Source organism: Poecilia mexicana, unplaced genomic scaffold (genome assembly GCF_051168715.1).
Source record: "Poecilia mexicana isolate PSO_F unplaced genomic scaffold, ASM5116871v1 scaffold_3, whole genome shotgun sequence".
NCBI lineage: Eukaryota > Metazoa > Chordata > Actinopteri > Cyprinodontiformes > Poeciliidae > Poecilia > Poecilia mexicana.
The window spans coordinates 9,050,315-9,077,885 of NW_028263372.1; the positions used below are offsets into that span (position 1 = coordinate 9,050,315).

The 27,571-nt window shown below is 40.6% G+C and overlaps 2 protein-coding genes across 3 annotated transcripts; both read right to left on the bottom strand.

Moving 5' to 3' along the window:
* Positions 1 to 491: 491 nt before the first annotated feature.
* On the bottom strand, positions 492 to 5,384 carry glo1 (glyoxalase 1). The gene is made up of 6 exons (XM_014968221.2): positions 5,220 to 5,384; positions 2,855 to 2,937; positions 2,508 to 2,648; positions 1,278 to 1,345; positions 1,018 to 1,107; positions 492 to 887 (listed from the first exon to the last, which is right to left on the bottom strand). The coding sequence occupies exons 1-6, from the start codon at positions 5,286 to 5,288 to the stop codon at positions 796 to 798; spliced, it is 543 nt and encodes a 180-aa protein (XP_014823707.1). The 5' UTR covers positions 5,289 to 5,384; the 3' UTR covers positions 492 to 795.
* Positions 5,385 to 5,980: 596 nt separating this feature from the next.
* eprs1 (glutamyl-prolyl-tRNA synthetase 1) lies at positions 5,981 to 27,547 on the bottom strand. Of its 2 annotated transcripts, XM_088004125.1 has the most exons (35): positions 27,372 to 27,547; positions 26,102 to 26,186; positions 25,537 to 25,636; positions 25,301 to 25,457; positions 25,081 to 25,217; positions 24,482 to 24,576; positions 24,264 to 24,390; positions 23,943 to 24,135; positions 23,689 to 23,860; positions 22,765 to 22,998; positions 22,556 to 22,640; positions 21,678 to 21,737; positions 18,406 to 18,516; positions 17,486 to 17,622; positions 17,192 to 17,399; positions 16,997 to 17,109; positions 16,793 to 16,910; positions 15,739 to 15,924; positions 15,467 to 15,652; positions 14,982 to 15,218; positions 13,967 to 14,200; positions 12,726 to 12,941; positions 12,385 to 12,650; positions 10,985 to 11,036; positions 10,689 to 10,898; positions 10,444 to 10,516; positions 9,669 to 9,748; positions 9,444 to 9,545; positions 9,203 to 9,358; positions 8,416 to 8,613; positions 8,069 to 8,242; positions 7,719 to 7,879; positions 7,469 to 7,547; positions 6,919 to 6,983; positions 5,981 to 6,819 (listed from the first exon to the last, which is right to left on the bottom strand). In XM_088004125.1, the coding sequence occupies exons 1-35, from the start codon at positions 27,412 to 27,414 to the stop codon at positions 6,669 to 6,671; spliced, it is 5,001 nt and encodes a 1,666-aa protein (XP_087860251.1). In that variant the 5' UTR covers positions 27,415 to 27,547; the 3' UTR covers positions 5,981 to 6,668. The 2 variants fall into 2 exon arrangements, with proteins under 2 accessions (XP_087860251.1, XP_087860252.1); XM_088004126.1 differs by lacking the exon at positions 14,982 to 15,218 and having other exon boundaries at positions 27,372 to 27,546.
* Between the last annotated feature and the right edge of the window lie 24 nt (positions 27,548 to 27,571).

Here is a 27,571-nt window from a genome sequence, read left to right on the forward strand (position 1 = left end):
ACCTTAAAATGAAGATTAAACCATGTGACATCTGGAACTGTGGGAAGAATCAAGTTTGCTCTACTTCAGTAGAAACTGGAAAACACCAGTGGTTTCATCAAAAGGAAAAGTTCATCTTCTGAGGTTTGTACTGATATCTAGTGAAGTAACTGTAATATTTTAATCTTCAAAGCTCAGAATGTGTAAAATTAGCATCAATTTCTAAACTTTTCTCAGCTTTGTGTGCGGTCTGTGGGGGCCTTGCTGACCCTGTGCTGTTTTAACAAGTTTTTTTTTGTGAATGTGGTTTTGAGAACTGAAGTCATTTACATTACCCACCTATACTTTTTTTCTTAGTTATGAATGCGCTTGAGTATGAGCTACAAGTTATTTCTCAACATGTTGAAGCTCAACAAAGTCATTTAGGTTCAACCAAAGACTAGAACACGCACACACACACACACACACACACATTACTTCTAAATATCAGAAATAATTGTAGAAATCCATGGTTTAAGCTGTGGCTTTCAAATTTATTTCACAGTAGATCAACTGTTTCAGCATCAGACATGATGATGACAAACAAAAGCGACAACTATACAAAGTAGAAAACTATATGTTGCAGTAAGTCGTGTGTCTGCATGTCGTGTCCATTATTAGCCCAGGCCATGCTGGGTTACCCTTATTCTTATTGGCAGAGAGCAAATGTTCCCACTTGCTCACAGCTCTTCCATGTTGTTGCTTAATGGCGTTGTGCTCTCCTAGTGAAGCCACAGCAGGCCTTATGCAATGCAGCAGGAGGGATGCGGTTGGGCTCTAGGAGGTGATGGACACCATGTTGTTGGGACTCAAGATCTCAATCCAGTATCCGTCAGGGTCCTGGATGAAGGCCAAGCCTTTCATTTTACCTGAGGGAGAAACATGGGGAGCGGGGAGATGACTTCAAAAATCTGTACTTCAAAAAATTAATGAAAGCTTTAAATATTTACTGTAGGTCTATGAAGACTGCAGATTATTTTTTCTCCCAACCCATCTTACCGTCATCTGGCTTCTTGACAAATGTTACTCCTTGCTCCTCAAACATCTTACAAGCTGCATAAACATCAGGAACTGCTATACCAATGTGTCCTATAAGCAGTTCAAAGAGAGACCATTCATTTCTAATGCACAGTGAAGTTAGAAATATATGCAAATCTTAGCTAACAACTAATAGAAACATAGCTGCCTTAATAAAAGGGAACTGACAGGAGTGCGGATGTTTAATACTACTTATTGTAAAAAACAGGAAACAAATTTACCAAATCCACGTGGGTCAGAGTTCCCATTGTGATAAGTCTGGCTGTCATCAGACTCTGAACCCCAGTTACTGAGAGACAAGAGACAAGCGGACAAGTCCATGAGGGAAGACAGGAGACAGAGTATACACTGCAAGTAAACAAAGTACCAAGTATCTCTGCTCTAGTTTCTAGTACAAATATATTGGTACATATGAAATAAGACTAAATTAACTAATAATTTATGTTTCAACAAGATAACATGGGAAAAATGTTTTGCTATAAGTGAATTTATCTGCCAATGGAACTAGGACTTTTAAGGAATGTTAAGGAATTATGACTTAAAACAAGCTGCTATATTTTGCTGAAAATTTTCTTAAATTAGTTTTGTCTTATTTCAAAAGGACTAAGATGTTTGCACTAGAAAGTAGATCAAAAATACTTTGTAAAATTTTGTAAGAATTGGGAAATGGAAAATACCTGGTTCTCAGCAGGTTTTTTTTTATTTTTTATTTTTATTTGCAATAAGAAAATTTACAAACACGTGGTTGTGAAACTGATGTAATGTGCCTCCACAAAGGTCTGGAAAATTAGTAATTTCCCTTTTGTGGTGCCATGAGAGACAGCTGACTGACAGACCTCATTATAGTTAACTAAAACTAACGAAAACTGAAATTGAGAAACATTTTTGTTAACTGAAATAAATAAAAACTGTACATGAGGGGTAAAAAGTATAATTAACTGGAACTATCTTGCACATTTATAAAAACTAACTAAAACATACTTAGATTATAGATATAATATTCTTAGTTTCTGTGTTTAGCTGTCAGCAATTTATGGCTCTCCATTCACATTAATCCACAAAATGTCGACAGCAAAAGTTGGGAGAAAACACCAGAGTCAGTTGGTTGGTCAAAAATGATGTTTTCTTTTGAGTTTTCATTACCCAATCAAATATACAAAATCACAATATGACACTTAAACCTTTTTGAAATTTGCACCTAAAAACTGGCTGAAGTATGAAGAAAAAAAACTAAAACCACTGAATTAGACAAAAAGTCACATTGAAATTAATCTAAACCATAATGAAAAACCAAAAACCATTATAACCCTGTACAGTTAAGAATAGTCGCCTCATTGGTGCCAACTTAAGAATCATTGGCCAGATAAATACAGTACAATAAGAGTCAGATATTAGATGGCAGTGAAGCAGGCGCTGCTGACAGGCATCGCCTGCACAGCGTCCTTCCTTACTGTGTCAGCTCGACGGTGGCTCTCCTTGAAAAAGTCCAGGCTGTCCTTTCCTTCACGTTGGCAGGAATCTCCTTCTTATCCTCATAGCCCAGGAAGAAGAGCGTGAAACGCATGGAGGGAAAGTCAAACTTCTGCAGTAGCCTGCAACATATGGAACACCAGAGGGAAACTTTTTACAAAGCGTCATGTCTGGTAGTCACAGTTCATAAAGCAAAAACTGTACAAAAAAAACAACAACTAAGCTTTTAGAAACGTTCAGTGAGGACCATCGGTTTTCTCTTTGCAAGATTGTTTTTTTATTCTTTTCTGTAACGTTCAAATTCAGCAGCTTACAAACTCAAACTCACGTCATGCCTAGGATCCTGGTGTAGAAATCCAGGGATTTAGCTGGATCCTTCACCCTCAACATGGTTTGCTGCATCATAAAGTCCTGGACACAGACACAAAACACAACTTTACAAACAGAAATGCATCACTACAAGAACAACTGCAAACAGCAATAAAGTACACTTTTTGCTTTTAAAGTGACAAAATGCGAGACAAGAATAAAAATTAGAGATGTTGATCTTTCAGCCTCTACTGACACGATTCAAACAATTTTTAATTCAAACGGTCTGGAGATTCTGTCTAAGTTATGTGACTGACAAAAGGAATAGACAGTGTAAACAAATAAAACATTTATTTTAAAAATTCTCTAAGGCTCCACACTGTATCAAAGTCCATCAGTTTATATTTATAAAATTTGTGCATAAAATTCTGCGACTGGATTAGGTTAGTTTAGCTGCCTGGCTTTGTCTTAAATAAAAAAATAAAATAAAATGTTTTAGCATTTTGAGTCAATTCAGAATTCCCAGGACTGGGAATTGTGATTCTTTATAGAATAGATTTTTTTCTGCACCTCTAATAAAATTATAAAAACATGTTTTTACAATATTAAATGGTTTTTAAGATCTGGAGATAATATAAGTTTATATGTTGCTTTTTCAGGCACTGACTGCCTTCAGGGTAACAATTTGTGTCCAAGTTCTGGTTTGGATGGTGGCAAGTGGTCAAGTGACTAAAGCCACTCTATCAACAGATAACACCACACTTTATAATTGAGTTGCAGTCACTTCCATGCAGCTGCTCCAGTTGGAAAGCATAGCAAGTTCCTCATGAATGCTGCTTGTGTTGCAGATCAAAGTCCTCTGGACAAATGAGCACGCTTCAGACACACATGAGCCAAACTTAAACCCAGACCTGGTCATAAATGTACCAAAGCTAATAAAATTAAATATAATCTCATTATTTATGTACAAGTCCGCCTGTGTCGAACACAAGAAGCTGCCTTCTCCTTTTCGCCCTGAAAACCTCTGCTGTCCACGTCTGTGTTTTACAGATGGGTGTTATCTCTGCAGCTAGCCACGTTCTCCTCTTTCCTGCTCCCTTCCTTCTCTACTATCAACAGTTCATGGTGGAAAAAAAACTCAGTGAAGCTATGGCTAACTGTACAATGCTTTGGCAGCCATTTAGCTTCTCTACATTTTCTCATGTTGCAAGTAAAAATCTTTACTTTATTTATTTTCAGACCAAACACAAAGGTTAAAAGGATTTTCCTTTTTCCCCTTTGCAAATGTGACTAATTTGTTTTCAGCCTCTTGGTTATAAAGCAATGTTCCAATGTTTGAAAATTTCACTTGTTTGAATGGTCCAGTCAAAGTACAGATCTAAATTCAATCAGGGATGTTTGGCAAGTCTTTAGAAATGTCATTCACAGATTATATCAATGAAATAATAAAAGCTACATGAACAAAGTTGGTGGAGATGCATCCCAAAATACTTACCCATCACACTTTTCAGATTTTTCTTTGCAAAACTATTTCAAAATGTTGCACTCTTCTTCATAATTATGTACCACTGTGTGTGAACCAATCATATAAAATGCCAACGAAATAAACTCACGTTTGTGGCTGCAATGAGACAAAATGAAACACTTTTAAAAGGCAAAATAACCATTTACAACTGCATTTTATTCAGACGGGTCAAAGAGAGCTACGCTAAAGGGAAAGTTTCATTTTGAAAATAAGTGACACCTCAAAATTGTACAACTGCTAGTGTTTCTACTCATTGGTTCAGAAGATATTTTAAATATGCAATACCACTTCCAAGGATTTAAAGTGGAAGGGTAAATAAACTGCAGCCTCCATGCCAGTGATTCAGCGAGTACAGACTTGTTTTTGTGCAGACTCAAGTCCACTCTCGTCTATGTCATGTCTGCTCTCTTCAGCAGGACACTTTACTTACTAAAACCAGTCTAGACGTACATTTTGTCGTTGCGCTGGTCAGGTAACTCTCTCGCGCTGCGTTTCTCCCCTGACGCGCACGCGCTCACAGATGTCAAGTCTTCCAAAAAGTTGCAGTTTCGCCACCCGAAAATTCAGCTACAAGTTAGCCTACAGCAGCCTCTGCTAAGAACTTTAATATTTAGAAATTTGATTATTTGCAGCAGATATTGGAAGTTTTGCCAATCATGGTCAAATAAACCACATTCAATTTCATCTTCGAGAATTACCCGCCTTATAAAGTCATAAAGATAATCAGTCCGATAATGGGAGCAGCGCGAACAGCAGATTAACCTGCCAGGAAGTGTTCGGCCTGTTGGGTTTGGTCGTCGGTCTGTCAAGTACTGTTTCTGGCTTATTCTAATGCACACCGGGCCAGCCAGCTGCTTACCTTAGTTAAAGGGTCTCCATCTTTACAAGCTGCGGCCGCTGCCTCGTCTGACAAGCCGGTGTCGCCCATTTTTACAACCAAGACCTCAGTGCAGCCTTATGGGACTGACAGCGACAGGCAAATGAGAGCTATCCAACTGGAAGTTTGTACGAGAATAACTTCCGGTATAGGCTTTTTAAAATAAAAGACGCAGTAACCATGCTAATTTTTAAATGTCGAATTACACTTTCCTTCTAAAATATTTTATATATATATACATAACTGAATTTGAAAAAGGTTGTAAAATATGCGGAAAAATTATATAAAAAAAACATTACCCTTTAATATTAACGACTTAAAGACATTGATTGATAGATACAGCATTCTTAATCAGGGTGGAGTATTTGCCATGTATAGCCAGACTATTTGTTTTCATATTGTCTAAAACTGAAGGTAGGCTAATGCAAACAAAGCATTCAAACTGCACTTTTACATATCCAATAAGTCATAGAGAAGTTACGTTAAGTGCACACCTGGTAACTTTGTTTTTGTGTAGCCCTGGTAATAAGCCATACAGCATTGTCCACATCAAAAGCCATGTCTGCCACTCAATACATAGCACAAATATTGTACATTTATGTAGATGTATTTTTCCAAGATTCAGGACTCTCTTGTTTTCCCAAACCTTAGATTATTATAATCAGTTGTTCAATCTGTTTTGGTTTTCTAATACAATCATAGGTCCCATTAAGATGAACCCCAACTCAAACAGCACAGACCAGTTTGCAGTGGAAATTGGTTTATTGTACAGACTGCAAAGATATTTTGTGGGATAAAAGTGGTAGGCAGCGACATCATTGACTTTACACTATATTGGTATTTCACCATAGTTACACATTCTGTAGGCTTCAGAAGATCACAATGAGCCAACACGATGGAACTGGATAAACAGCAAAGCTGACACACCTGTGAGAATTACACACCCACCGCAAGTCTTAATACTCACCAAGTTCCTGAGACAGTTCATCTGTGAGTGAGAGTTGGCAGGCTTTTCCTCTGATAGAAGTGGAGAGTAAAATTTCATTGCTACTTGCCATTTTTAGTGTTTTTCAGATTTCGAAAACCCCAAACCAAATAGACAGAGAAGTTATGACCAAAACTATGACATTGATTACAGTTTTATTCAAGAAAATACCTCAGAGAGAGCAACCATTCTGCCTGTTAGAAAGCCTGGGCTGTGACCAGGACTGCCATTGTTTTAAAGGATTATAACCAAATTCTAAGAGTAAACAATTCCTGGACCCCTAATTTCCCTTCGATCATCTCACAACATGTAAAAAATAAAATAAAATAAACATACATATTTTAAATTTGAAACGCACAAGTCAGCCTCCTCACATAGGTTAGACATGTTAAAGAATGTGGGGCAGCCCTTTTTCTAGCAGGAAGCCATTTTGAAGGAGCAGATGTTTAGTAGCTGCGTCCAAACAAAGTGTAGAACTGTGCAGGCTCCTTGCCGCTGACGCACATCTGACCTGGCTGAAGGGTTTTAATGGGAGAGAAGGGGATGCACAGGCTTTTAGCTCCCATTGACGGAGCTCCGGGCTCCAGGTCCTGGTCCCTGTTGAAAAAATAAATCACAATAATCAGTAAATGATCCAGCAGAAATCAACTAAGTTCTTGTTATAAACACAGAATGTTTTAAATATGTCGGCCGTACTTGGCAGTGGTCTTCTTGATCCAGTCCTCACATTCAATTCCTCCACAGAAAGGAATCTGAACAATCTATGGAAAAGAACACAGATGTCACACACTAAGAAAAGAGACGTTTTTATTAGGTGTATGTAAATATCTGGTTTCAACTGTAAATAACGTTTTCCAAATCAGGGCATTCAATCAAGCATTAGATCACACTTTATCACAAAACTGCAGTCTGAATATCAAGAGGTTTACACAGAAGTCAAGCACTTTCTGAAGCTTTAAAACGCCTAATGGAAATTCATTCATTTTCAAGAGATTTTAAAATGCTTGATTTTGTAACCTGAAAGGCTAGGGGGGGGAGGAAAGGAAAAAAAGGAGTGGATAAATGGAAAGACAGACAGATAATGGAAAGACAAATGGGAGGATGGATGGTGAATGGAAGAACCAATGAATGAATAGACAGGAAGTAATATGTGGCAATGCACTTCTTAGAAAAAACCTAAATGGGTTCTACCCATTTAGTCCATGAGAGCTAAAGCAGAATCTGTGGTATGATGAGAGGGACTAACCTTGCCCTGGTCCAACTCTTTCTGGAACGCCTCCATCGTGTCTACAGCCACCATGTGGGACTTCAGGTCGTCTGAAGCTCTGACGGTCACATTAAAGACATTTTTATGAATATTGATAATCTTCTACTGTTGAAATATTTTACTCCTAGCAGGCAGTTATTCATTTTTTGAGCCCAGACTAACACAACAACTCTGTGCCATCATGTTCAGGTGAAAGCTGGATGACGGTCATCCACACCGTGCTGCTTACTTCTTAAACAGGTTGTTCTGGATGTCCTCCAACATGCCCAGCAGTCTTTTCTCCACCTCAGCCTCTGGGATCGTCACCTTGGCGCCCGTGTCTCTCCTCACTGCGACACACTGCTTCTGCTGCATGTCTTTGGGCCCCACTTCCAGACGGATGGGGACTCCCTACATAAAACAAACAGGAAAAAATAAAAAATAAACACCAGCGGAACGTAATTAAAAGTGGCTGACCTTGTAAAATATTCAACGACTTGATCCTTTACACTTTCCAGACTGAATACTTGATTTTATGTTTTCTTTCTTTTTTTTTTTTAACCACCTTCAAGTTAAAATCTACACAGAAGGAAGGAAGACCTTTAGCTCCCAGTGGTTGAACTTCCATCCTGGAGAGTAGTTGTCTCGCGTGTCGCTCTTCACCCTGACGCCGGCGTCCAGCAGCCTGCTCAGGTATTTGGAGCACTGAGCCAACAGGGCCTCCTTGTCCTGCTCCGGCAGGGACGCAGTGATCCCACATGGAATGATGACAACCTGAAAACAGGAGAACATTTAGCATATTTTATTTTAGGAGTCTAAAAAAAGTTGATGTCTCGAGTGCATTTTGTGTCTATGAGAGCAAAGGGGTGCGCTGATGGCAGTTTTCAGGTCGATTCAGATTTTTTTTGTTTGTTTGTTCTGATTTGTCTGTATCCGTGTGAGCGCACCTGCAGGCAGGCCACCCTGGGTGGAAGGACGAGTCCCATGTTGTCCCCGTGAACCATGGTGAGCACGCCGATGGTCCTGGTTGTGATGCCCCAGGAGTTCTGGAAGGCCAGCTGCTTCTCGCCCGGCTTCTTGGGGTCCTCGAAAGCAATCTCAAACATCTTGGAGAAGTTCTGACCCAGATGGTGGGATGTAGCACCCTGTGGAGATTAGAAAAATATTGATAAATACTTTACGATTCGCCGTGGGGAGTTGAAACGGTTTCCAGAATGCATAAATACGCCGCAGGACAGGAATGAGCCGTGTTTCTGGGAAACGCATTATCCACTCCTGATATTCCCCACTGTGTTCCTGTCAGCAGTCTATTTCCATCGTTATTTATTTCCCAGAGACATTCCCCAAGGCAACTGAGGGAATAAACAGCTTAAAATGTTGTCCTTATTCTCCTTGTTTCTGTCCTTCCCATCACCCAAAATGTGTCGTATTTATCAATATGATCTTATCCTGGGGTTTCGCGAAGCTTATTCAGCTGCCATAAAACTAAGAATGTCATGTATTTGTAATCTGACGTTTCCTGGGAAATGTGTCGTTTTATATTTGTATAAATAATTTTATATTTTCATTCTTAATGAGATGGCATGAAAAGGTCAGACAGACACCCTGGTGTGTTACCTGATGTTTGACTACATTTTTATTCTGTATTTCATGAAATTGGAGTTTTCTCTGTAATGTAAAGAGCGGTTTTGAAAGGTGGAAATCAAATAAGTGTATTATTAATATTATCACTACCTGAATGGCTCGGTGGCTGGCGGAGATGAACGCCTCCACCGTGGTGGTGTAATCTCCTCCAGCAAACTTCTCCTTCTCGGTCTTCCTTCCCTTCACCACTGGGATGGCCATCAGCTCTTCATACACCCTGGCATACAGATCCAGGATCTGCAAAACCTACACATGGACAACCAAAGACAAAACAAACAATCAACCAATCTCTACAGGATGGAGTGGTTAAGGAGGTGTGAAGGTGTGGTACCTCCTCGGCTGCCTCCTCCTTTGTTGCAAACGCCGTGTGTCCCTCTTGCCACAGGAACTCTCGTGTCCTGAGGAAGGGCTGCGGGTGTTTGAACTCCCACCTCTGAAATTATGAGACACAATGGAGAGATAAAAAATAAAAAAAAGCAAAGATCTGTGCACTAATCAACTTGTAATTCTTATGTAAAGAAAGGTAATGGGAGGAGGGTGAATTTTATTTACTAACCACAACGTTACACCACTGGTTGAGTTTGATCGGCAGATCCCTGTGGGACTGGACCCATTTAGCGTAGGCAGGATACATCACTGATATGAAACAAAGGGAACATGGATCCAGTATCAACACAGCAGCAGGTTCATTAAAAACATGGAACTTTTTCAGAATCAGAAAGTTGTAGATATTTGCAAAATCAGAAAATAACTATTTAAAGGGGCATTATTATGTGTTTTCCAGGCACATAGTGTCATTTTATAGCACAGTAAAATAAAAATGCTACTCAGCTGCAAAACCTATACATGGACAACCAAAGTCCATGTAAAAGCAGCACTCCAGGTAGGTTTTTGAATGGAAATGACATTATAACAAGATGTAAAGCACAAAAAAGTCAATTTTACATAAATCTGTCCCTTTAAGGATAAACTTATTTTTCAAACACTTGAATAACTGGTGGAAAAATATAACATACAATATATGACAGGATATAATTTAGAATGTTTGTGTGAAATGAACAAAAATAAAACATTTAAAACAACGCCACTCGATTCTAGTTTGTATCTTATTACCAAGATTCATTGGCTCCATCTATTGAAATGATGGATGCCTCAACATAATGCAATGCCTTTTCCAGTTCATCTCTCTGGCTTATATTTGTGTTTATATTCTTCACTTTCTTTCTGTTTTTACTTAAGTTGCATCTGTAATTCTGAATTTATTTAATTTACCATAAGAAATGTAAATGTAAAAATCCAGAACAAGTCAAACAGAAGGTGTTTGGACAGACCTGTCTCACTGGTGGGTCTGACAGCGATGGGCTCAGCCAGCTCGGTTTTTCCTGAACGGGTTACCCAGGCAACCTGACAACAACAAACCACAGTGATTACAGGCACATCAAGCATCATAACTGCTTTAAAGGGACAATACAACAATCCTAATCCACGCTATATTAACCAATCATCTTCACAGAGTCCGTTTCAAGTAAGAATACTGGTTGTACTTCTGATCCGTTCCCTCGGTGTGCTGACTTACCTCGGGAGCGAAATCTGCAATGTGAGACTTTTCCTTCTCCAAGGCAGCTTGGGAGACAAACATGGGGAAGTAGCAGTTCTCTACACCCAACTTCTTAATTTCCCTGTCAAAGAAGTCTTTAATTGCCTCCCAGATGGAGTAGGCCCACGGCCGCAGCACGTAGCAGCCGCTCACGTCGTAATACTCGATCATCTCCGCCTTGGTGATGACCTGAAAGGGCAACCAAAAAAAATACATATATATTTTGGACTTTTATTCAAGCAGATTGAAAGTAATGTGGAGTGAGAATGACTCACCTGAGAGTACCAATCTGCAAGGTTCTCCTCTTTCTTGGCTTCCAGACCCAACCTGAGAGGGGAAAAAAAAGCTTTAAAAAAATTATACACAGTACCTTCTGTCAATTATTTCATTTTTAAGGAATAGTTTATTTGTTAGATTAAAGGATGTGGTTATCGGGTTAAACACACACACTTTTACATGTGCATTACGTTAAGCAACCCCATGATGCACTTTTCAGTCCAGAAAACGATGCCACTCAAAGCAAGTTAGTCATCCGCAGCAAACTGACAAAATAAAACCAGTCTGTCAATTTTTAGTAGTTTTTGAGGAACAAATTGTTGTTGTTTTTTACTTGTCACATCTTAAAACTTTTTTTTTTATCCTAAAACCTTTACCACCCTCCACCATACTCTCTTGTTCATTAGATTTTATGAAAGGCTTCTTGAAAATATCTCTAAAGAATTTTTTAGATCACAAAAACTGCAAAGTTCTGTAGGAACTGAATTATTAGCATAGCATGGTAACGCCAATTTAAAAATATTGCCTCTGTAATAATTTTGTCTTTAAATAATAGTGAAACCCACTGTGAAACAGAGTATTCTCTCACACAGTGTGACCTTGCCTCTGCTTGTAATATAAATAATGACAACTCATGATAAGAAAACTGGAAAAATGGAGCTGTGACTGCTGTTGACCAACATAGTTCTTTAGGAGAAATTGGATCCGGCTGCAGGTTGGAACTTAAAAAAAGAAGGGAAATCAAAATCTGATCGGTGCGTCTGCACTGAGACAATCCAGAATTAGTAGCGCAGGAAGACAACAAAAGCCTGTAATCTGGAGGCTGACAGCAGACAGCAAGCAAGGACGATGCAGGTTTGGACTGAAACAGTTCTGACTCACCACCGACAGAAAATCCCTCCAGAGTGGCTGACTCACAGCGGCGTGCGCTTTTCTCAACAGATCCGTCTTGTGTCATCGTTTCCACACTGCTCTACAGGAGTGCTCTAAACCCGTCAGAGTCCATTCATACCAACACCACGCTCAGGACCGACAAAGTGACTCAGCATTCAGGCTTTTTATTGGCCGAGACCTTCCAACTTCACCACCACATAATTACAGACAGCCAGAAGAACAAGCAGCTTTGAACTAGCAGTGTGTGCCGACACGTCTGCCGCACATCCATTTCCCTAAACCACAATGATTTCTGTTGAAAACAGCACCAGTAGATATGAGAAGTAAAAAGAACATTTTGTTCCTCGTTTTCCTAAAAAGTAATATATTTAAACCAGAATGTAGCTAAACTCAGACCAAAGCTCTCCAGTGTGAAGTTCAGGTCTATCTCGAACGCGTTTTGAAAGCTGAAACGGAAGACGGCTGCTACAGCTTCGCCTTCCTCCAGTCATGGCTGGCCTCTCACCGTGTCTGCTTCTTGGGGCCTTGGCCCTCTCCTCCACCCGCTCCGCCTCCTGACGACTCCTTTCCTTGACCTCCCTTGTCTCCTTTTCCCTTCTTCCCTCCTCCTCCTCCTCCCTGTTTCTCCGACTTGTTCTCCCTCTCCTTGCGGTTCTTGTCCTCTCCTCCGGCGGCTCCAGCAGCAGCCACCGGTTTGTAGTCCTCTCCGGTCAGAGACTTGTACTTTCCCTTCAGGTCCAGCAGAGTCTTCACGGCTTCATCCACCTGCTCCTAAAACGTGGCAGCAGCGTTACATTTTCTCATTTATTTTAATTTGATTGTGAAAATAACAGGTGGCTGTCTTACCTTAGAGGCCTTCTCAGTCTTCAGTTTCCTCACCAGCTCCCCCTGCTGGGCCACCTGTGCGTAGAGTTCCTGAGCCTGCGGTGGCGTGCTGGACTGGGCACCAGTCTGAGCCGGGCCGGCTGGGGCCTGTAGGCCCGGCTTGTACTCCTGTCCAGTCTGCTGCTTGTACTCTGCCTTCAGAGCCAGCAGCTGCTTCACAGCAGCGTCCACCTGATCCTGACGAAACATCACAGGCTTACCAGGCTGTCCAAACTTCTAGCAACTTGGGTCAAAGTCGACTCAACATTTCTCGAGGGCCAAAAAAATTAAAGACTACAATTACAAGAAACTTTCATTTGAATCTTTGTCCTGAAATATTTAAACAAATAAAATATTTTCTTTGGAAGAAATTAATATGTAAATGATTGTAGATCCAAAAGTGAAACATTTTTTGTGCAGTTTGGGATTAGTCTGTTCTCACGTGATTAGTCTGAATCCCACATGATTCAGGTCCCTCTTTGTTTTTATATAGTACTAAAAGATGAATACTTTGTGTTGTTTCTAATGTTTCTATGAGAGGATTTTAATTTTGTGGGTCGCAGTTTTTGCCTGACTGGAAAATCGTTTCCATCTGCATCTACCAGATGTACTAAAAAAATATTTAATAAATGGTTCATATTCTGTAAAAAGAAAAAAAAAGGCACCTGCTAAGTACCTTTTGTTATCCAATTAATTGGATAATCCAAAAAATACGCAGATTATCCCTTCACTGTATTGATGTTAAGTCAAGCAGAAAGGCCTGAGATTTTAAATGTTTTTTTTAGCTGCAGATGAATCCGTTGCTACAAATGATTAAGCATACACCAATGAAATGCTGCTATTGTATTTTATGCGATATAATTTTTATTTTATTTGTATCTTTTAATGCATTTCTAATATTCTGATAGACGTAAGAATTCTGCAGAATATCTCAGGGTTTTTTTTTATCCAATTAATTGATTAATGGTCTTAATTAAGCATTAATTGCAGCCCTAGACTCAGATAAAATAAGGCACAAAAAAAAACATGCTGCAACTTTATATATGTATTTCTCAACATTTTTAAAAGCATGCATCGTTTTCCTTCCCTTCTAGTTCCTCATCACTTCGTCTTGGTCATTGCTTATCAAATAAAATCTTCACTGATTTAATTTTGTGGATCCGACGTCACAAAATGTAAAACAGTTCAAGCATTACTGTCGATTAAAGGAGGGTGAATCTTACTTTGGGGGCTTTTTCAGTCTTCAGCTTCCTGACCAGCTCTCCTTGTTCAGCTACCTTCCCATAGAGGCCGGTGGCGGCGGCGGGAGAGGGGCTGGTGCTGTTCTGGGTCGGGGCAGCGGTCTTCTGGGTGGGGCTGGGGGCGGGGCCTGCTCCTGGCTTGTAGTCCTGCCCTGTGGCCTGTTTGTACTCTTCTTTCAGGGCGAGCAGCTGCTTCACCGCTGCATCAATCTTGTCCTGCAGCAACGCCAACGAGCAAACTTCAGTTCCACATATTTCTCTGTCTCAAACTGAGTGCCTGGTTCAGGGACATTATTTGGAAACTGATCCTTCCGGAGTTGTTATTCATTACAATTGAGTTTCTGCAACCAATTCATACCAAATATCGTGATAAGGCACTTTATCAACAGGCATACATGTGCACTGGAAGTCATTTACATACGTCATCCAGCTAACTGGTGATAAATTTGCACTTAGATGCAAAAAGCTAGCTAGCAAGGGCATATCAGCTAGTTAGTGGCAGCTTTAACTGCCTTGAGTCACAGAACGCATTGAAGATGTTCGCACAGGACTCAAACCATCACCTGACAGCAAAGTCCTCCGAGAAAAAAACTACTTACATGAGAATCTAAGATTAAATAGTCCTGTCACAACTAAAGTTAGGATCTGTCATTACCGTATTTAGGCCAACTTACTTTTCCTTAATGACTTTAAGACACGATGCACCGACTCCCTGTGTTAAACATTTGTATCCATTGGAGCTGGGATTTTAAGATGAAGCAAAAACCTGAACATACTAAAAACAAAGCCGCTTCTCATGAGAAACTGTAATGATAGACATTTATTCTCTCATCTCATCTGAAAAGTTATAGAATCAACTTTTGACAGCATGAACACATGGATTGTTGATTCTGCCTGTAAAAAAGTTATGTTTGTTTTTGTTCCTATGGAAACGTCTCTTAAGCATGCTTTATCCATGTTATTTTGATACAGAATTCAGTACTGTCTCTCTGAATACCTTGGAGGCTTTTTCAGACTTCAGTTTCCTCACAACTTCCCCCTGAAGTGCGACACGCTCATACAGGCCAGTAGAAGAAGAGGAGGATGAAGAGGAAGAAGAAGAGGAGGAGGAAGTCACAGTGGTGGTGGCAGAGGAAGTGGGCGCGCCTATCCCCGGTTTGTAATCCTGACCAGTGATCGCTTTGAACTCCGCCTTGAGAGCCAGGAGCTGCTTCACTGCAGCATCAATCTGGTCCTGGTACCATCAGTAAAGGGATCTAGAGTTATGGCTGTTCATGACTCAACTTCACTCTCATGCAAACGCGACAGAGAGATGAACGGAAGCGGAAGCAATGAGGAACGAGCAGAAAAAGATGAAACTGGACGGCTGAACATGCAACGAGGAAAACGTAGGACAAATCCGTCTGGATGGAAGAAATGATGGGTGGTGTGAGCGGTGACCGGCAGACAGATGATCGTGGGTTAATAATTAACATTTCGTACCTTTGGTGCTTTCTCTGCTTTCAGTTTCCTCACCAGCTCCCCCTGCTGGGAAACACGGGTGTACGGACAGGCGGTGGCCTCTGGTGCCGGCACCGCTGGGGCAGATGCAGCGGGTGTGGCTGGAGCGGAGGTGGGTGGAGCCATGCCTGGCTTGTAGTCTACACCTGTCTGCTGTTTAAACTGAGCCTGCAACAGAGATGGTTAAAAAGTTGAGATGTAGCCATATTATCTGACTCCTTCACTTCCAGTTCTTTCAGGCAAAGCAGGAATACCTTCAGAGAGAGGAGCTGCTGGACGGCCTTATCGACTTCCTCCTTGGAGGCTTTGGCAGCCTTTAGGTTGCGGACAGCTTCACCTTGAGCTACGACGCTTGAGAAAAGGTCAGTTGCCGAGGCTGAGGCGGGGGTCGGAGAAGGAGCAGAGACAGAGCTGGAAGGAGCTTTGGTAACCTTAGCAGGCTAAGAAACCAAGACAGAAAACAGGAAATTAATTCACCATACTTTTTTCAGAGAAATTATGAGGTTCTGTTTTTTTGTATTTGTCCAAATTGGTCAGACGACATGTTTAAAAAAACAAAAAAAAGCCTAGCAGAGAAATTAGATTTTACTGAACTCAAGAAGCCTGATGAATGAATGAATTAAAAAAAAATTAGTTTTCTGACACATTAACAGATTCAGAGCTTCTGAGTGTCGCCAGTGGCATGAAGTGGAAGTGGGGCTACGTTTTCATCACTGACCGATATGAACAACAATACACAACACTTGTTTGTACACGCCATTTTATCTATATTTATTCATGTACGTCTTTCTGCTTCACTTCTTACTCATTTTAAAATAATATTTCCATTGCTGTTGCACATCTGTTTTTCTGCAGATGTGAGAAGTCTAATTTTTTTAAATGTTTAATACACATGTACATGTTCAATATGCCTATTTCTAAGTATTTCTTGGTAGAATCTTGTACAGTATACCATAACTGTTGTTACAGTAATCTTGTTCTTTTTTTTTTTTATTTCTTTAGACACTAAGAATTTTTTCTGTGAATTTTTCGGAGACGTTACAGCTGAATTTCCTGTTTGCGGGACAATAAAGGCTGTTTGTTCTTTTCTATTCTACAGTTTCATTTCACAACCTTCACTCAGAGCGACGTCAAAGACATGTGACTGACATCTGTAAGCTTCAGCCTTTCCTGCTTATCCAGCCTTGGAAGAACTGGTTGGTCCAGCATAACAAAGTTCCTGCTAGTGCCTGGCGATGTTTTTTTCTTCCCTACACATCGCGCAGAGTTTAAATGAAAACCTGAAGATTCTTCTCCTAAAACACTCACTGTGTTGCTGGAGGCCTGGCTCTTGCTTTTGTCCTTTGACCCGGCCGTCGGCATCTCCTTGGTGTGTCCATCAGGGATGTAGAAGAGAACACAGGGACTCTCCTTGCAGCTGTTGGGACTTTAAACAGAAACACAGTCATCTCCCCAAAAGAAGAGCGGGATGTCGTAGCAGTGTGGCAAAGCGACACGGTAACGATCCTTCACCTGATTGGCTCGTACGGCTGATCGCAGATGTAGAAGCCCCGCCTCTGGAGCTGGATGATGTCTCCTTTCTTCAGGCTCTTCAGACACGGATCTCCTAGCATCTTCTCCTCCAGCTGAGAGAGAGAGAGGCGGTCAACAAGAGGAGCTTGCAGAAACGTAAACAGAAACGGGGAACTCCATACAGTGCACACCCACCTTGCTGTTTTTGTTGATGTACTCTTTGAAGTCGTCGTCTTTGGTGATGACGGCTTTAGTGATGAGATGCTGGTAGTTGACGCAGATGACGGGCAGCAGAGGGGCGCTGCTCGTTTCAGCCAGCCAGGTGATCTTAGTTGTCTTCTTGTAGTCCTTGTTGTCCAGGTCCAGGCGAGCCTCAATGGACGCCACTTTACTGTCTGGCGCTCTGAGTGACGGGAGAGGAGATGAGGACAAGGACACACAGCTTTCGTGTACGGATACGCGGGGTTAATGTGAACCAGCCGGACGTACTTGTTGATCTTCGTGATGATGAGGTTGCCCCAGTTGATGAAAGTGACTGTCTCTCCTTCTGTCAAAGTCTCGGCATCGGCTCCTTCAATCAGAACGCGAGGTCCGTACCAAACTTCCTTCAAGCCGACCTCTTCGTTCTGTAGGAGGGTTAATATTGAGCTCGGTGAGGTTTGCTCTAAGTCAGTGAACGCCTTAAATAGTCAAGTACTGAACTGAAACTAAGTGGCTAAAAGTCCTGTCCAAAAAGGTTAAAAAAAAAAACCTAAAAACTACAAATTAGGACTGGGCGATATGGACATAGGATTTTATCAGAGTATTTTGTGATACTGATAAATATGATTATAGAAACTATCTATTGCTTATTTTTTTAGGTAACTGCATGGTGCAGCAAGTACTGATCATGAAAAGTAGTTCCTTTTGAAATGCCACAAAGTGTGACTTATGTCACTCAACTGTACAAAGTAATTACATTTAATCATATTTTCAAATTCAGATATTTGTTTATGCTCCCAATATATAGTAAAAATAAATAGTAAAAAAATACTGTCAGCTTTGTTGTTTGTTTTAATTATTAATTAAAGTTTATTGACAACAATAAATCAAAATTCGTTTTATGACAAGACATTTTTCGCAATAATTATAAATGCCTTATACGACTACACATATCAAATAATATTCAAATCTGAATGCAGGTAAATAGGTGGGCACCCATTGCAGTTTTCTGACCGATCAATAATCTTTAAAAAACCAGACCTGCCAGTTCCAACCGATGCAGATTTTTTTGTGTGTGTGAAATGTTGCCATATTTTACAACAACATCACTAAGCAAGACCTTTGCAGATGTAGATAAGACTGGTTTTCATGTATATATTGGTCGATTGCTCAACCCCAAGAAGATTAAGGACAATAAACCTACTAACCTTGGGATGCTTGGCCACCTCCTTCATCTCCTCTGTTGCCTCTGGGACTGAAACCGGAACCACATAGGAGCTGGACAGAGCTGTGAACCTGGGAGCTACAGGGTCAATAACCTGACATGGCAACACAGAGAAGAGATCCACGGGTCAGTAAGAGCCACATGAACATACTGACATTAAAAAATATCTGACAAACAAAAAGGGCAAAGAAGCAAATAGTGATTTGTAAAATAAACCCAAAGAAAGCCTGCCAAGCTCAGAAAGAAACAAATGCAGAGTGTGAGCAACAAAACAGAAAAATAAAGAAAAACTGATTTCATGAGTGGATCATGTTCACCTAAGGGTCAGCTCAAATTTTCCTATTTAGCCAGCTTGTTTACACAAACAGCCAACAATCTAGCTGTAACAATGTGTCAGACACACCACGCGACAAAGAAGCTGAAGCGATTAATGAAAAAGACGCTAAAGAAGCAGAATCACAGTATCGCAACTGATTCTTCAACTCTGGTGTTTAAGATTTGACCTACCAAGACCAATTTTAGCCAGTTTCGGCTATTATAGTTTAAGTAATCTTTTACTCAAACTTTTAAGTAAAGAAAACATCATTTAAAGTTGAAAAGTTAATTGCCCTTAGAATCTTGTATTAGCAATTAGCACAGTTAGTAATTAGATCTGTTAGCAAATGGCGCAGTTAGCATTTTTAAACCCTTCACTCCATTCAGCCTCCTTTGTAACTCCTGGAGGCTCACTCTCTGTTGTTAAAACATAGATGGCTAACTCGAAATCTTCAGTCAGTAACAACTTCCACACTGAAGAGGTTCATTGTCAATACAATTTAGGCCCACTAGGCTGTAGTGTTTTTTTCTCCCCATCGGTCAGGGTCAATCAAAGCAGAAAAATCAATCCAAGACGCCGGCTGTTTTCAGAAAGGACAAACTTCAAACAGGCCATTAAATGAATGTTTCCTCTACATTATCCAACAAAATCATTTAAAAAGTTCTAACTATTTTTTGCCATTTTCTGTCATAATAAAAAGCTAAAGTATTTCATATCTCAACATTGTTCGTACCTTCATTTCCTTGTAATTTTAATAAATAGCTCAAAGATGAGTAGGCAGGATCTTAGAATGTAGTAAAATGTGCTTTGCTGCATGGTAAATATGTCAAAGGTTGTTTCCAAACAGCTGAGAACAAAGGGTGAAAGATGAACAATGGATGGGGAGAACGACAAAGGGATGAATGGGTTGGGAGGCCATTTAGTTTAACTGAGACAAACAATAAACCTGTAAATACTGTCACTATTAATCTCTAGGAGGAGCTCATAACATGGATCTATCGTTTTGCTTGTCGATGCTCCTAAGCGTTGGTTTGGCTGGTGAACGACTGCAGCGCATGACAGAAGCAGGGTGGGTCAGAATGAGGAAGAGGAGGAGGAGGACGTGGTGGAGGAGTACCTTCAGACAGCTAACGGGCAGCTTGGAAACAGAAGAGTGAGATGTTTGTTGAATGTCAGGTACAAAGAGGGAGGAACAGAGAAAGGAAAAGAGGCAGACACATTGGCACATAATGTACTTTTCACTTGGTTTTGCGGGTTCCTGTTTTTGTTTCCTGGATTTTGTGCCTTTTACTCCTCTTCAAACATCATTTAAAAAAGAAAAAAAAGAAAAAAGAAAACAGACTGTGATGTTGATGAAGCTTTTCATTTCTCCTCAGCAACACAACAGCAAATTGTCAAAGTAAAATAATTTGAAAAAAACCCCGACAAGAGCAGCCAGAGAGTATGGTAGAAACTGAGAGAAAGCGGCTGAGGTGAAGAGTGAAATAATATCAGCTGAGCAACAAAAATCCCAGAGAAACAGACGTACAACTCCAAAAAAAACACACCAGCAAGAGGCAGCGGACTGCCATTGGAGTTGAATGATAACAGGAACCCTCAGTGCCACATTATTACAACAGCGATCACAATTATTTCATATTTACCACACGACTCTCTAAAATTTACACATTGGGAAAAAGAAAACCCCAACAGAAAACAGAGTATTCCCTCCCACCGTCACCATGTGCTTGGTTAAGATGAGGGATTCCTGCAGGGTCAGTGATTAAATGAAGTTGGTTGAGTTTTCCCAGGTTTTAATTACATCGCGCTGCATTTTAATGGATCTGAATCTGAAATGATTGGATTATATTGTATGACATGACTTGCATTGGATCTGATGTTCCTGTAAAGTCTTTTGAGATGCAGTTTGTAGCAAATTAACGCTTTAATAAATAACACGAATGGAACTGAAGTGAAAATATGAAGAGTCCTGCAGAAAAGCAGATTTCTGAAGGTGTGCTTTGCATTTTGCAACCTTTTGTTTTAGCATCAACCGTCTGGACAGTGCAGAGGTGGAGCATGTGGACCAGACATGATGCGTTTAGCCGTGTCTATGCGTTTATTTTAAGCAATCTATGCTGGAATATAACCGCCATCTTTACAATAAGTAGAGCTTCATGTTTGCGGTGCGCGTTCAGAATTTTTACATAATTTTATTAAAACTGAGCTTAAAATTTATCAGTGTCCTTTTTTTTTCCTACCCAGTTTTAAGATCATGCTGCAAGTGCTAACAAAGAGACGCAACACGGTTAAAAATATTTAAGATGATGTGTGAAGTGAAATGATGCACATAAAAGAGATGAGGAAGAGAACGAGGGGCAGGCAGGGGAAAAAGACATGTAGGTAGCTGAAAGCATGAAACAGAAAAGCAGCTAAAAGCCATGCTGGTTGTAAAACAAAAGGAGGTGATTTATGGAGAATAAAGGCCGTCAGATCCAGGTACGTTTATGATTTGTGGACAAACCTGACTGAAGGTTTGTCTCCTAAAAATGTTTTTCTTACACGCAGGCTAATAAGTGATGAGCAAACAGGCCGTGTGGTAGTTTCAGTTCAGCCTTTAACATCAGCTTGCTTCATCATAATGCATAAAAGGCTGCCATGTTCACAAAAAGGACAATAATTGAAATTTTATTTAGCTAAAGCGTCTAGGTTTCACCATATCAGTAATAAGTTTTACTCAAATATTCCAGCCAATGGCAAACTGAAGGACTGACAGACTGCAACCACAGTGAGCAGCAAACAGTCCATGTGAAACATTAATGCATGATCATAATAATGACTGACAGATAACTTGTTAGTGTAATGATTGGAGTCTATTTTGAGTATTTGTTTGAGGCGATGTGGAAAAGCTGAACTGGCTTCTACACAAACTGAGGTAAGATGGATGTGAATATAAATACCTTCTTATTGAAGGACCAGATCTTGTCCCACTCCATGTTCACCACTGACCTCGATCCACCCTGAGAGGACAAAAGATGAGGGAAAACATTCTGATTAGTCAATTTATATAACAATGTTAAGTGAATAATATTTCCCTCTGCTCTTTAACATAAGAAGCTACAGCTAGTTTTCAAAAGGCTTCAGTTTTTCCTCTCACACAGCAGTGTGACATTACCTCACGCCCTATATTAATAATTAATGACCGCTCAAGGATCAGGAAAGCAAAACCTAATGCTGCTAATATAATATAATATAATATAATATAATATAATATAATATAATATAATATAATATAATATAATATATAGCTGTTATTGACTAATCAAACTTTCTGGTTTTTAAGATTTAATTTTGGGAAAATTTTGATTTTCTTTTCACCAATGCACTCTTCCGGGTTTCCGTAGTTCAGAGTGTTGTTAACCCACCACAAGCATGTCTTACAGCTTCTATTTATTTCCACTTTGAATCCAAGTTAATTCACAGAAGGAATGGTTAAAATGAAATCTAATTTTTTAAGATATTTTTTTGTAAGTTGTATTCTGGCTTTCAGACCTTTGCAGAGGTAGATAAGATGAGTGGATAAGACTGGATTTACATGTAAATATTGGCCAATCGCAGCGTTTCTAAAAGTAAGGATTTATCAGTGAACCCCTAGATATTATAGTTCAGAAAGAGAACTTGGAACAGGATAAAATTGGTATCTGCAGTTCAAAATTTTACAAACTGGTGGCCGTTAAACCACGATCAATACTTTTAGAAACGCATCAGTAATGTCTTATGATCTGGCCTTCTGTGCTATGAAGAAGCAGTCTCTCCCTTCAGTAACAGCTGGACATACCTGGGCTGCTATGAACTGCTTCAGACCGTCCACAGTCATTCCTCTCCTCAACACTCCTCTGACAGTAGGGAAGCGAGGATCGTCCCTGGAAAACAAGATGGTGCAAAGGTCAAAAACAACTACAGAAATAGAGGGAAAGTCCCAAAGCATAAACAACAGTACGGCGTGCGGTATATGAGGTCCTGATATATTAACCAGAATAAGCTTACCACCCGTCCACATATCCCTGGTCGACAAACCAGGTGAGTTTCCGTTTGGACAGCACTGTGTTGTTGAGGTTGAGCCTGGCGTACTCCCAGATGTAGGGCTTCCTGATGCCCAGAGCTTCGATAAACCAGTAGAACTGCTCGTCACGGTCGTGGTACTCGGTGGTCCTGAGAGCATGAGTGACCCCCTCCAGACTGTCCACAATTGGGCAGGCAAAGTCATACGTAGGGTAGACTCTGAAAGAAAAGGGAAGCGGGAGTGATGACGGCTTGATGAATACGTTGAAACAAATGCTTAAAGATGCAATATGAGCATCTGAAGTATCTGGAGGCTTCAGCAAGACTTTTTAAGACCTTTTTAATGCCACCTTCATTCCCAGAATGCACCTCACCTCGTATGGGAGGCAACAGATATGACGTTCATCTTCGCCAGCGGCGAAGATGAACGTCAACAGTCGATAAATTTGCACTTTTCATAAGATGTTTTTGCTGGTGAGATGCAAAAGACGCTAGTTAGCTAGCAAGGGTATATTAGCAGCTAGTTAGCAGAAGCCTCAACCACCTTGTGTCGCAATGATGTCTGTGAGCTGCACAAACTTTTGCCTGACAGAAAATTACCACGAGAAAAAGAGCTACATACGACATTAAATAGCCCTGCCATGACAACATGTAAGACCCGTGCTTAGGCCAACTCCCAATTTTTCATGAATTCAAGACATTTTAAGGCCTTGATTTTAGATATGTGACTTTCAGACTTTTCAAGGATGTCCTTTTTTGTTTGTTTTTCAAAGCCATCTATAAGCTTCTTTTATTTATTTCTGAAGTTTGCTTGTTTATACAACATACATTATTTAGTATTCATGATGTGAATCTGTGCAAAAAGCAGCTAAAAAGTCAAAACCGGTTTCTCAAACGAAAGACACGTACTTGTAGGTCGTTCCGGTGCGCGGGTGGGGGGCGTTCTTGCATCGGTACAGGGTGGGGTCTCTCAAGCAGCCGTTGTTGGAGCTCATGTCAATCTTGGCTCTCATGCAGCAGCTCTGACCGTACTCGGTCCCGGCCTTCATCTCGGCCCACATCTTCATGTTCTGCTCCACAGCTGCGAGTGGATGAGCAACATGCCGGTTAGTTTGCGAGCTTTTTGATTTGAAGCGACGCAGCGATAGCTCCGCACGCCGTACTGTTGTTTCTGCATCGGGACTCGGTGCGCTGCTCCCTCTCCTGCTTCATCTGCTCAGGAGGGGTGTCGTCGATGTAGGCTTTGCCCTCGGCGAGAAGCTTCTCCGCCATCCGCATGATGACAGGAAAATGGTCGCTGGTGTAGGTGAACTGGTCTGGATGGATCTGGAGCATGGCGACGTCTTCCAGGATAACCTGAGGCGAAGTACCGACACACAGAGCACAGAGGTAAATCCTCTGCTTTGCTATGCCACGTATTGTACACACTGATTAGAAACAATGTCACTAATTCTCAATCATTTCACATTCTGACAGTACCAGACCTTCTCAAAGTCCTCCTTCTCCTTCTCCGGGTTGGTGTCGTCGAAGCGCATGATGAGCTTGCCTTTAAATGTCACCTGGTAGTGCTGGTTCAGCAGGGCCGCTTTGGCGTGGCCGATGTGCAGGTACCTGCTCACAGAGAGACACCGAGGCAGTTCAAGTCAGGAGACATGGAAATCAACCTTCATCAGAACAGAGCAGATGAAAAGTGCAGCCCTACCCGCTGGCCTCAGGAGGGAATCGAACTACCACCTTCCCCATCTCAGCTCCAGGCAAATCCACAAACTTCCCAACATCTGGCTTCTTCTCACCTGACTGGAACATGTTCATTAAAGATAAATTACCCATTAGAACCAGTCAGAACAAATGACATTGTCATGCTTTGCTTTGTTTTTGTGATTTTGTGCAAAAATCACAAAATCTTACCAAGAATTTTTAGTCTGGTTTCTAGTGAAAATATTTTAGTACAGTTTAAATAAAACAGAACTAACCCACAAATAACGTTTCAGCAAGTTGTAGGATCTTTTTTAAGCTGCACTGGCAGACTACTTCATTTATAACAAGACATTTTCCCCATTTTAAAAGTGAAAACATCTTGTTGTGGAACTAATACTTTTTAAATCAATATTAGGGAAATATTTACTTAAAAGAAACTCCTATTTTACCTTAAAATGTTACTTGTAAGTTAGTTTAGTATTATTTCAACTGTACTAAGACCAAAAATACTTGGTGAGATTTTGTATTTTTGCAGTGTGTGCAAGGGTAAAACCTGAAAGCATAACCAATGCATGGTTAAGAGAGAACAGAAATAAGTCTTACATTGGAGTTGTTCTTCACAGGTTTCTTGCTGGCGTACTTGCTGCCCACAGAAGAGAAGGGAACCTGCGAGTTCAGGAAGAAGAACCAGCGGCTGACGTGAGGGAAAGCTTTGCTCTGACTTGGCCAACTGCTCTGATCTACGGAGAAAAGAAATTCACAAGCTGAGCTGCTGCAGCATACATGTATAACGGGGAAAAGACAAAACCTGGATGTCAGCTACTTTTCAGGGCAGCCCACACAGACAGATCAGCCAGGGTGAGGGCGTGTCCGACCAGGAAGGTCCGCAAAGACAGGGCCTTGTCCAGGTCACCCAGCGCCAGCGTCAGGTCAGGCTGATCACACACCCGGCGAGCGCTGAACTCCAGCCAATGGTCAACCTGAAGTCACCGATCACATTAAAAGGTCGTCAATTCAGATTGAGTGTGAAACACCTCCACCCAATCTAAATGTACCGACCTCAGTCTGCTCCATCAGGTTGGCTCCGTAGAGGCCGAGGGCGGGGGCCACCCGGGCCAGGTAGCGGCTGATGGAGTTGGTGTCACTGAACTGGACTGAACTAGAGAAACAAAGAAAGACATATTGATTTTGTGGCTTAACAATACAATCTCTGTTTGTTTTTAAAGGTACAAATGACAGATAATATCTTGTAAAAAAAAACAACTTATTTCAATAATTCCTGACCTGAAATCAAAGTTGAAATAAAGAGAGGAAATAAAACAAACTTGTCAAACAAGATGGTAATTCTAGGGTAGGTTATCATCACTCTGAAAACCCAAGTAGTGCATTGGTGAAAAAAAAATCCAGATTGTTCAAAAATTAAATCTTCAAAAACAGAAAATTTCATTAGTTGATCAAATCAGTTCATTGTCCGCTCTGTCAAATCATGCCTGTTCGGATAGAGTGCTTTAAAATTATACCCATACAGTTTAAACTTTACCACAGGGGTAGGAATACTTTTTATGTGTTTGTTACCAAGTTTCCATAAAGAACAATCATATAACAGATCAAACATGTCACTTACTCTGAGATTTGAAGGCTGTTGTCTTTCCCTTCCTCCACAGACACCTGCACAGTGTCCTTCACATGCTCTGCAGTCAAAAGTGCTCCTGTAGAACCAGTATTTTTGTTATTATTATTATTTTCTCTCTGCAAAACAAGATTCTCACTTCATAAATGATATCAGAAACAATAATCTAGATCTGGAGTTAAACCTGCAGCTCTTTGGACCTTCTACAAAATGACAAAGAACCAACTAAACTTTTAAAAACATAGATATAATGGAAAGAACCCATGCATTCATAAGGAGAACCTAGAAATCTTCTTGCTGCAAAGAACCAGTGCTACCAACAGTCTAATTATATTTTATCTTTTCCTGTCATCTCTGCATATCAAAGATTTTTTTGTAACTCGAGACAGCAAGTTTTTCTAGTTCCCAGAAACAGAGATGGCATCAGATAAAACAAAACAAAATCAAAGTTCAACAAATATGCACAGACCCATTAAAGTCACACATTTCAGTGTGCTTGCATCAGCCTGCTGAATTCCCTCTGAGGACAAAAGAGGGCGCTGTTTGACCTACTGGCTTAGATAGTGACTACCTTAGATTATCCAAGTGCAACACTGGATTAACCACTGGAATTGCAATATCAAGTAGAATCAAGTACAATGTGACAAAGAAGGCTAACAGATTATCTAAACAGGAAATCACGGCATATACAATAACTATGACTTCAATGCCAGTTCAAGACTCAGAGTGAGATCCGACACTCGGTGTGTGCCACAGTGAAATCTGTGCTTACTGATGTATTACTTTCAAGTTCAAAGAGCTGATTACAGTAAATAACAAAATGGCATGTGGAGCTACAATGACCGTGTGTGTATAATGTGTAACGTTAGTATTTTAGTAACGTTACACATTACTAATTACAGGAAACGGCCACATCTGTGGCTTTTTAGAGCGCCACGACTGCAAGATAGCTGCCGTGGCGGAGCTCCTGCAGACCAACTAGATGAGCGGAGATGAACAGGATATAATAGGATACATCATGGACCAATTTACACACTTTTTTTATGATATAGTCGGAAACTTTTTGCTGATTTATTTTTATTTTATATTGTACGATTTAAGTAATTTCATGTCGCTCCAAAAATAAGCATAACACGAATATAAATACAGAGAAAAATTAGAGCGGTGTTTTGTTTTGCTAGCTGCTGAGCTGTCACCCGGGGCGCGTGCAGGTTCACGGGCTTATTGAAGCTGGAATAACAAACAGACCGCAGCTGGAGCTCACCTAGAGGCGGGTTGTTGCTGTTAATAGTCAGGTTTAACGCCATACTGTCGGATCCTTCCTGTGCGCAGCCTGTATTGTCTTCACAGTGATGAACAGAAACCAGAGAAGTCAAAAGACATACAGGAGCCTCTCTCCACACGCCACACCAGCCGCTACAGCCCGGAAAAAGAGTGAGAGTTATTCTGTGATGAACAAGGTGC

Coding starts and splice junctions, on each gene's coding strand:
- glo1 (XM_014968221.2), bottom strand. CDS start 5,288: ATGGGCGACACCGGCTTGTCAGACGAGGCAGCGGCCGCAGCTTGTAAA. Junction 2,938..5,219: donor ATGGAGACCCTTTAACTAAG/GTAAGCAGCTGG, acceptor GTCTGTGTCCAG/GACTTTATGATGCAGCAAAC. Junction 2,649..2,854: donor ACCAGGATCCTAGGCATGAC/GTGAGTTTGAGT, acceptor CATATGTTGCAG/GCTACTGCAGAAGTTTGACT.
- eprs1 (XM_088004125.1), bottom strand. CDS start 27,414: ATGGCGTTAAACCTGACTATTAACAGCAACAACCCGCCTCTAG. Junction 24,577..25,080: donor CTGTGAAGAACAACTCCAAT/GTAAGACTTATT, acceptor AACATGTTCCAG/TCAGGTGAGAAGAAGCCAGA. Junction 24,136..24,263: donor AGAAGGAGGACTTTGAGAAG/GTCTGGTACTGT, acceptor ACTTCGCCTCAG/GTTATCCTGGAAGACGTCGC.